This window comes from Rhinopithecus bieti, unplaced genomic scaffold (genome assembly GCF_001698545.2).
Source record: "Rhinopithecus bieti isolate Rb0 unplaced genomic scaffold, ASM169854v2 scaffold_34452, whole genome shotgun sequence".
Lineage (NCBI taxonomy): Eukaryota > Metazoa > Chordata > Mammalia > Primates > Cercopithecidae > Rhinopithecus > Rhinopithecus bieti.
The window spans coordinates 181695-192346 of record NW_016814605.1 but is presented as its reverse complement, the minus strand read 5'-3'; the positions used below and the strand labels follow the sequence as shown (position 1 = coordinate 192346).

Below are 10652 nucleotides of genomic sequence, written 5' to 3'. Positions count from 1 at the left end.
AGATAATTTCAAGTTTATCTATACCCATGCTCATATAATTGGAGGAAGAAACAAGTAACTTTTCTTTCTTTCTTTTTTTTTTTTTTGAGATAGAGTCTTGCTCTGTCGCCCAGGCTGGAGTGCAGTGGCACAATCTCGGCTCACTGCAAGCTCCTCCTCCCAGGTTCACACCATTCTCCTGCCTCAGCCTCCCAAGTAGCTAGGACTACAGATGCCCGCCAACACACCCGGCTAATGTTTTTGTATTTTTAGTAGAGACGGGGTTTCACCATGTCTCCTCACCACAAGGTCAGGATGGTCTCGATCTCCTGACCTTGTGATCCGCCCGCCTCAGCCTCCCAAAGTGCTGGGATTACAGGCGTGAGCCACCGTGCCCGGCCGTAACTTTTTTTTTGAAGTAATCAGATCCAGCATCACTAGTGAGCCCTTTCTGCTGATAAACCCTGGGGAAAATACTCAATGACAGAAAAGAAGATATAATATAGAGATCCCCAAAGCAAAAATAAGATGCAACTCATATATTTTCTGGGCATTATTGAGGCCTATAGATTTGCACAAATGTGGAACTGTAAGTGATACACACATTGAGGACTTACAGCACCATCTTTGTGCACCTACAGTGAATTGTTTGACCTTATACTGATAATAAGAATGGCTTAAGATTACTATAGAATACTTACAAATATATTTAGCATTATCTTGATATTTTTCTCCTTTTTTTAAGAAGAACCATTACACACTCACAGAAATGTTGTAACTATACCACAAAGTACCCCCCTCTCTTTCAGAGTATTTTGAAGACCTGCTGATACCACACTCAAAACTTTGAGTTTCCTACAGAGAATAATTTTCTCCTAAATAATCCCCATACGCCAATGGAATACATTACTCCCTCAAGTACTCAGCAGTACTTCAAACTTTGACAATTATCAAAAAATGTTCTTTGTTACAAATTGACCCCCAGAAAGAAACAGATTAAAGACAAATCTGTGTTGCCCTGGTCCAACCAGAGATGCTGGGGACACTGCCCCTGTGCTGAGTTACTGAGATGAGCCAGCCCTGCAGCTGTGCCCAACCAGCCCCATCCCTGCTGATTTGCATGTTCCAGAGCACAGCCCCCTCCCTGCCCTGAAGACTTTTTTGTAGCCTGGTCACACCCTGTGCAGGAGTCAGTCTCAGACAGGACACAGCATGGACATGAGGGTCCCTGTGCAGCTCCTGGGGTTCCTGCTGCTCTGGCTCCGAGGTAAGGAAGGAGAACACTAGGAATTTACTCAGCCAGTGTGTTCAGTACTGGCTGGCTTTTCAGGGAGGGCTTCATATAGCATGACTGATTGTGTGGATGTTTGTTTTTATGTTTCCAAACTCAGGTGCCAGATGTGATATCCAGATGACGCAGTCTCCATCCTCCCTGTCTGCATCTGTAGGAGACAGAGTCACCATCACTTGCCGGGCGAGTCAAAGCATTAACAAAGAGTTATCCTGGTATCAGCAGAAACCAGGGAAAGCCCCTACACTCCTGATCTATGCTGCATCCAGTTTGCAGACGGGGGTCTCATCTCGGTTCAGCGGCAGTGGATCTGGGACAGATTTCACTCTCACCATCAGCAGCCTGCAACCTGAAGATGTTGCAACTTATTACTGTCTACAGGATTATACTACCCCGTCCACAGTGTTACAAGCCATAACAAAAACCCCCCAGAGAAGCAGATGTGTGAGCCCACACTGCCCTAGCTACTCCTCCTGGTGCCTCCATCTGCTGAGAACATTTCCCAAATTGCATCCACACAATGAAGTTTCTGTAGAAAGTGCCATGAAGTCTCCTCTATACTTTAACTCTCTTTCCTTCTCCTCATCCCCAGCGGCACAGACATGGCAAACCCTCTCCTGATTGCATTAAGAACAGGGATGATTACACCTACGAAGTCTGAGTTATGGTGTGAGTTGGAATTAATATCATAAAGGAGACACCACTCTTGGAATTCCAACTACAATTCTTTTTCTAAAAACAGGAATGAGAGTCTAAACTACAGTCTTTAAAAGTATTGGGGGAACGGGAATAAAGATGCAAATGCAAAAAAGAGGGATTCTCTGGATCTTGCCATGAATCCAGAGTGTATCTACCACTTCAGAAGGTATAATTGCCAGTCGTGTGGTCCTCAGACATATCTGGGAAGACCGGGGCTGCTGATGCTCTCTGCCTGGAGAACCTGATTTTCTAAGGCACCTGCTTACAGTTGAGCAGCCAGGGTCCTATTCCAAACAGACCTAGCCAAAGAGAATGATCAGAGTAAAAGGCCAGTTCCTTCCAATGCCTACTTGGCCGCATTTTCCCTGAATCCTCCCTATTAATCATAAAAACCCTTTCATGTCTCTGACCTGACTCACTGGGCTCTCAACTCTCTGGTTTCCTGGTTCTGCCCTAAACAAGCCTCATGCTGCCCCACCCTTGGAGCTCTACTCTCACTGCTCCCTCAGGGGTGATGCTTTTCCCCAGACCCTTGGGCTCCTTCCCTCGCTCCCAAAGCCAACCCTGTGCTTCCCATCTTAATGATCCCCATGTGTTCACAGGACTCCACCCTACTCCACGCTTTTGCCAGAAGCATGCTTTTGTCAGAAGCACCTTCTGACTTACGATATAATTTATTTCCTTATGATTTTACACTTGATAGGCTGACTCCCTCTAGTGGAATTTAAGCTTCATGGGATCAGGGGCATTGTCTATTATTTGCATTGCTGTATCCCAGTATAATGGGAGTACCTGGCAAACAGTAGGTGCTTGGTGGGGGCCACTCTTCCCAGGAGTCTGCATATCTAGAAGTCTGGGAGGATTGTAAAGAGTGGATTAAACTGCTTGTTAAATGGACAATGTTCCCTTTTCCTTTTTTTATTCCTTTTTCATACCCAGTCTTTAGGAAATAAGGAAACTTACAGTTCTCAGAACTTATATAATTTGCCTCAAGTGATATTTTAGGTTGTATTTCCTGAAAACATATAGTAATAATGTAACATTATTGTACTTAATTGATTATATTCTACTACATGTGTAATGATGTGTAATATGTACTACATAAGTTATAACAATAGTAAATTTATTGACTTTCCATTTAAAAGACAAAACTTATCAGATTATATCAGGAGTCAGCCAATTGATATTTCAGTTTTGTTAGCAAAGAAAGAAAACTGAATACATTACTTAGATATACAGATAAGAAAGAAAACAGATTTTCACAATTGTTATTAATAATTTTAAATGGAATGTGATTCAAAGAGCTTCTCACCCTGTTCAGGGGAATCTCACTCACAACTACGTGTTCACAATTCTGAGGAAAACTAGAAAACACCAGAGAAGATTCTTGTTTCCATCAGTGATGTGAAGAGAGGTTTTCAAAACTGTTAAAGGGAAAAAAGTCTGAGTCTGGGTGAATGGCTGTGTTGTACAGAATGGAGTGCTCTAGAGAAGAGAAGATGCCACCCCCATTTTTCCTGGCCAGCAGGACAGCACCATCATCACTCTGCAGGGAGTGGAATCACACAATAATGAGTCTGAGCCTGGAGTCTGCTAATCTTTGCAGCTGTGGTCATTCATGCACCCACAGTGCTTGGCCTAAAGAAGTGTTGTCCTTTACTAGTCCTTCCAAAGAATGGAACATTTTCAGTGCTCATAGAAAAGATGGCTAAGCTGCAAAAGAAAAGTGTGTACAGAAGATGAATTTCTGATCAATGACTTTAGCCGGGTATAGTCATGCAGCAAGGAAGATGAATGGGCATGTTGTGGGAAGAAAGAGAAAAAGAAACCACAGATTTTTATTTTTTCTTTCAAGAGATTTGTGCTAAAAACCATCTGTCTTAGCCTAGGTGATTGCTGAGGTAGGAGGACAGAGATTTAATTGTGTGTCCAGAGGGTAGAAGGTCTACCCCTATGCTGAGCCAATAACTTTTCTGACCTGACCACCTGGCCGGTCAAAGAAGAGGAGGCAGGTGGTCTCAGTGCAAAGAAGAGGAGGCAGGTGGTCTCTGCAACTGGAAGCTCATCATCTTCCCGTGCTTCTTTGAATGTTCCTCCCAGCCACGCTGCTGTCCAGAGCCCATATCAATGCCTGGGTCAGACCTCAGGGGAAGAGCTGCTTAGTTAGGACCCAGAAAGACTCATTGAAGTCCCAGCTCAGCTTCTGTGCCTCCTGTGCTCTAGCTCCCAGGTGAGGGGAAAAGGAGATGGCTCTGCATTGAAACTCTCTCAACCTTCTTGGTTCCTCTGACCTGACATCTCTGCTGAATAAGAACAGTAATTATAATTCAATGTAGATCAGTGACTGTGGCTATACTATGAGGATGGTGCGCTTGATGCAGTTTATATGGGAAAGTTTAAAGCTTTCCTGTTTTATTCCAATCTCAGGTACCTCCAGAGGAGTTATGCTGATGCAGTCTCCTGACTCCTTGTCTTTGTCTTCAGGGTAAAGAGACTCTCTCGTCTGTGGGTGCAGTCAGAACATTGGAAGCTCCTTAGCCTTGTATCAGCGGAAAGCTGGGGAGGCTCTCTGGTTTCTCATCTGTGGTGCATCCAGCAGGGCCACTAGCATCCCAGAGGGGTTCAGTGGTCATGGGTCGGAGACAGACTTTACTGTCACCATCAGCTGCCTGGATCCTGAAGATTTTGCACTTCTTTGTCTTTTTTGATCTTTGTTTGTTTAAAGTCTGTCTTGTCAGAAACTGAAACAACTGCTTTTTCTGTTTCCCATTTCCTTGGTAGATTTTTCTCCATCTCTTTATTTTGAGCATATGTGTGTCATTGCATGTGAGATGAGTCTCTTGAAAACAGGATACCAAAGAGTCTTCGTTCTTTTTCTAGCTTTTCACTCCATGTCTTTTTTTGAAGCATTTAACCTATTTACATCTAAGGTTAGTGTGAGTATGTGTGGATTTGATCCTGTCATCATGATGTTAGCTGGTTATTTCACAGACTTTTTTATGTGATTGCTTTATTGTGTCACTTGTCTGAGTACTTCTGTGTGTTTTTGTAGTGGCTGGTAATGGTCTCTCCTTTCCATACTTAGTACTTCCTTCAGGAGGTCTTGTAAAAGAGTTTTTGGGGTAACATATTCCCTCAGCATTTACTTGCCTTAAAATGACATTATTTCTCCACACTTATGAAGCTTAGTTTGGCCAGATACAAAATGCTTTTTTTTTTTCTTTGAGAATTTTGAATATTGACCCACAATCGCTTCCAGTTTGTAGGATTTCTGCTGAGAGATCCACTGTTGGTCTGATGGGTTTTCTGTGTAGGTGAGCGGGCCTTTCTCTCCAGGTGCCTTTACATTTTTTCTTTCATTCCCACCTTGGAGAATCTGAAGATGTGTCTTGGGAATGATCTTCTTGTGGAATAGCTTACTGGGGTTCTCCGAATTTCCTGAATTTGAATTTTGGCCTCTCTAGATAGGTTGGGGAAGTTCTCATAGATGATATCCTGAAATACGTTTTTCAAGTTTGCTTCATTTGCCCCATCTGTATCAGGTATACCAATCAGTCGTAGCATGGTTCTCTTTACATAATCCAATATCTCTTGGGGGTTTCATTAATTTCTTTTCATTATATTTTCTCTCCTCCTGCCTGCCCATCTTATCTCAGAAAGTCAGTGTTCAAGTGCTGAGATTCTTTTCCCCATTTGGTCTATTGTGCTGTTAATACTTGTGATTGCATTATGAAATTCCTGTAGTGTGTTTTTCAGATCTATCATGCTGGTTATGTCTTCTCTCTACTGGCTATTTTGTCTGTTCCTGAAATGATTTTTTATTATTGTTAGCTTTCTTGAATTGGGTTACAAAATACTTCTGTAGCTCAATTAACTTTATTCCTGTTCCTATTTCTGTCATTTCGGCAATCTCATGTCCAGCCCAATTCTGAACACTTGGTGGAGAGGTGATGCAGTCATTTGGAGGAAAGAAACCATTCTGGCTTTTTGAGTTTTCAAGGAAGAACTAGTTGATTAATTTTGTGTGTGTGTGCTTAGAGATTTGTGTATCTTCTTTATGAAATCTGTTTTACATGTATACTCATGAAATACCTTTTCATGCTATTTTAAAAGCTTCATATTTTTGACTTTTACATTTCAGGTTATGATTCATTAGGAATTAATATTTGTATCCATGTATAGGTAAAATGTACAGGTTAAGATTCATTTTGATTTAATATGGATATCTAATTGATCCAATATATTTGAGTTATCATATTTTTTTCTACTAAATTACTGCTATGATCTGATTTTTTATGTCCCCTCCAAAGTTCCCATTCAAAGTGAGTTTTCAGGGCAACAGTATTAGAAGTTGGACCTTTTGGGTGATTAGGTCACGAGGGCTCTGCACTCAAGAATAAAATTAATGCCTAATAAAAGTGGCTTCACATAGAGTTACCCCTTTGGCCCTCCCACCTTCACCACGTGATGATTCAGCCACAAGGTGCCATCTTGGGAACAGAAGTAGCTCTCACCAAACACTGAGATTGCCAGTGCCTTGACCCTGGACTTCCCAGTGTCCATAACTGTGAGAAAATACATTTGTGTTGTTAGTTAATTACCCAGTCTGATATTTTTTTCAGTACAAGCGCGTTGAGACAATTGCTGTAGGACCTTCTTTGTGATTTGGGTGACTGTATATATGCAGAGTTGGTTTCAGATTCACTAACTCATTGAACTGGTTTATTTGTCTCACCCTTCACTAGAACAATTAATTAATTACCCCATCTAATATTTTTTCAGTGCAAGCACCTTGAGACAAATGCTGTAGGACCTTCATCGTGAATTGGGTGACTGTATACACTCAGAGTTGGTTTCAGAGTCTCTAGTTCATTGTGAATCGGGTGACTGTACACACTCAGAGTTGGTTTCAGAGTCTCTAGTTCGTTGTGAATTGGGTGGCTGTATATATGCGGAGTTGGTTTCAGAGTCTCTAGTTCATGGCACCGGGTTATCTGTCTCACTAACACAACAATTTTTAAATTTTTAAAGTCATGATTTTTTGAGACAAAATCTTTCTTTGTTGCCCAAGCTGGAGTACAGTGGTGCGATCTCAGCCCACTGGAACCTCTGCTTCCCAGGCTCAAGCGATCCTCTTACCTCACCCACTCAAGTAGCTGAGACCACAGGCATGCACGACCATGCCCTGCTAACGTTTTTAATGCATTTCGTAGCAGTGGGGTTTCATCATGTTTCCCAGGCTGATCTCAAACTCCTGAGCTCCAGCTACCCACCCACCTCAGCCTCCCAAACTGTGGCAGCTACAGACGTGAATCACTGTACCCAACCACAGTATGGTTATTCAATGTAGGATTTCATGGTGAGAAGTGTTCAGCCTTCCATCTTGTTTTCCTCATGTAAGATTACCATCACTATTTTTTTGCCTCTTTGCTTGTCCATCTAATTAGAAAAATCTTTTAAATTTCAAAAAAAAAAATCCCAGTGATTTTGATTGTCACTGTATTGAATTAATTTGGGGAGATTTATGTTTATAATATTGAGATTTCTAATACATATACATGAAGTAACTTTCCATTTATTGTGTCTCCTTGATTGTTTCTCCACAACCTTTTGTAATTTGCACATCCTATCTATAACTTTATTTTACCATATGTCAAACAGAGACAAGTTGCAAAAAAACTGTAAGAAATATAAAATGGACCCACATTCATTTGACTATCAATAGTTGACTTTCTACTTCCATATTCTCTCTATAAGTTGATATTCTGGGTACTATTAATAGAAACAATACAAACTATTCCGAAATGTAATCACACATGTAAACTGCAATCATCTTTCTATCATCTCTGTGGATCTGGATGTTGCCTGGGCTCACCAAGTTTTCCGCCAGGCTCTTCAAAGAATGCAGTCAGAGGGTAGGTGGGGAGGTGTCATCTCAAAGGTAATTGATGCTGGATATAGGGTTCTCAGCTGGGGCTCTTTGCCTGTTCATACTGGGACTTGGTTTCCTCAACACTTTCCTAAAAGGAGTAGACAAAAGTTATATACACTAAATGGCCTCTTATAGCCTCAGAAGGCAAATAGTGTTACTTCTACCACTGTCTGAACCCCACCAAGAGTCAACAGAAACGAAGTGTAAAGCAGGTTTAATGGGAGGAGCATCAAAATCATGCTGTTAGAAGGAACTGTATGACGGGACCTCTTCTCACAGGCATCATGGTGGACACAACAGGCATCAGTGCACCCTGTGACCAAAGCGATTCACATTCCTCCCACATGCTAAATACTCTAATTCTCAGCTCCACATGCTCAAGTATTATTCCATGATAGTGTCAAGGTACCCTCAAAACGATGTCCTGGGGGAGTGATATTAGCAAGATGACAGAATAGGAGGTACCAGCCTTCACATGCCCACTCCCAAAAAAACACAAACACAAAAAAACAAAAGCAAAATCTACAATTAGACAACTCTCCAAAAAGGAAAATAGCCCTTGAGAGCTCAAGGGTCCAACTAAAGAAATGCAGAAACACAATGGGCAAAAAAGCCCAGAGTAACCATACAGAAAGAACTGCTGGGAGATGGCAAACCTGAGAGTTTTGAGACATCTAGCAGCAAAGAAGCAGGAGGCAATTGTTATCAGCCAGGAGGCAAGGCCACTGCAGTCCCGATGGCCTGTTCTGTGGGGGATCCTGCAGGCTTTGCAGCTGAGGATCGCAGTATCCCTCAGGCAGCCTCCACTTTACAACTTTCCTGATGAAGTTCCCTTAGTGTTCATAGATGAGGATCACAGCAGCCTGCTCCAAAGTGGACACTGGTGGTTTTTGGCACTAAAAAAACCTGCAGCCATGGGCATGTAAATCACCACAGAGAGGAAGATGCTGCAATACCTTCCCTCCACATCTTCCCAAGAAGCAGCCACTGTTGTGCTGCCTGGGATGGGGCTGCCTCCCAGCTCCAACTCTGCGTCATCCCAGATCCAACCTGCAGGACCTCGACCTGTATTGGCAACTCAGACCCTGAGCCACTTCCATGTGCACCAGTCCAGGCCCAGGCCCAGAGCTGCTGTGACTACAAGTGCACCCACGCTCCAGAGCCTGGCCCTGAGGCTGCTCTGGAAATTGCCTAAGACATAACATAAATAGGGAATATACAGCAACACAGTAGAGTGAAATGCAGAGAATAACCACACAGAAAGCCTCTCTGGGAGGTGGCACACCTGAGAGATGTGAGAACTATTGGCAAATGTGTCAAGAGTAATGAAGCACATTAGTCTATAAGACCAAAAAAATTCAAACTTATCCAGGATAAACATCAAGACATGCATCACTATACAGATTACAGTTAAAACGCTGAATCACATACAAAGAGAAAATCTCAAATGTGTCAAAAAAAAAAAAAGCCCTGGTTCATTATACCAGGGAAACAGTAACAAAACCTGGTTAACTCTTCACTGGACCAAGAGAGGCAAGAAGACAGTGAGATTACATATTTACATGCTAGGTGGAGGGGACTCAACCAAGGATTCATTATCCAGTGAAAATATGCTTCAAAGATAAGGGTAAAGTAAAAACACTTCTTTATGAACAAAATGAAGAGAAATGAATTCTTGTAGATATGCTCTCTATATATTAAAGACGTAATTTTTCAGAATCACTGAAAATGAGAGCAGATAGTAAGTTGAATGCACAGAAATAAATGAAGATTTTCATAAACAGCAAAGAAAAGAGTAAGAAGCAGGGAAAAGACAAAAAAAGGTGTTGCCTTCAATGCATATGAAACTCCAGTACAGTAAAAACCAACCAATTGTGATGAATATCTGAATTCCAGTTATCTTGATTGAGATGGGGAAGCAGCTGTTGCCTGGGAAGGTGCAAGAGGGATGAATCTGGAGAATTTGAAATATTCTAGAGATTCATTGGAATGGAGAACATACATAAAACTTAGTTGCATATTTAGCATTTCAGCCCTTTACTCGGTATGTGTATTACCTCAAGAAAAAAAAAAATTGAAAAAGCTAATTCTGGATTCAAATACATATGAACAAAGAAAGAAGAATTATCAATTACTTATGGAATCTCAACCTTACTCAGAAGTGAAAAATACCTTGGGAAGTGCTAAGAAACAAGAAATCTAAGAGAGAAGACAAAAGGAACAGGGAATTTATCCTACTCATGCAGCATAGATTTTATCTCTGTTGGTTTCCTTCCAAACAGAGGAGGAACTTTTCTCACCAGAGAGGCCCCTTGACCTTCCCTTGGCTCTTTCCACCTCACTGCACCCACCAGGGATTTTGCATATTGTCCCCTAGGGAGGACCTTCCACTGTGAGTCTGAGATAAAAACTCAGCTCTAGCCTTACCTGGACTGATCAGGACTCCTCAGGTCACCTTCTCACAATGAGGCTCCCTGCTCAGCTCCTGGGCCTGCTAATGCTCTGGCTCCCTGGTAAGGATAGGATTAAAATAAGGTGGGAAAATGGGGTAAGAAGCTGAGATCTGGGGGCTCCACAGCTTCCCATATTTATTTCAGCCCTTCCCCCTGCCCCATCAACCTTTTCCACGCCACTGCACCCACCAGGGGATTTGCATATTGTTCCCTAGGGAGGACCTTCCTTCGTGAGTCTGAGATAAAAGCTCAGCTCTAAACTTGCCTTGACTTATCAGGACTCCTCAGGTCACTTTCT

At 42.1% G+C, this 10652-nt stretch overlaps 1 gene segment (V, D, J or C); it reads left to right on the top strand.

The window, feature by feature from the left end:
- Positions 1–1132: 1132 nt before the first annotated feature.
- LOC108514928 (Ig kappa chain V-I region Walker-like) lies at positions 1133–1931 on the top strand. The segment is given in 3 exon segments: positions 1133–1246; positions 1371–1714; positions 1863–1931. Coding segments are annotated over 3 exon segments (468 nt in total).
- The last annotated feature ends 8721 nt before the right edge of the window (positions 1932–10652 follow it).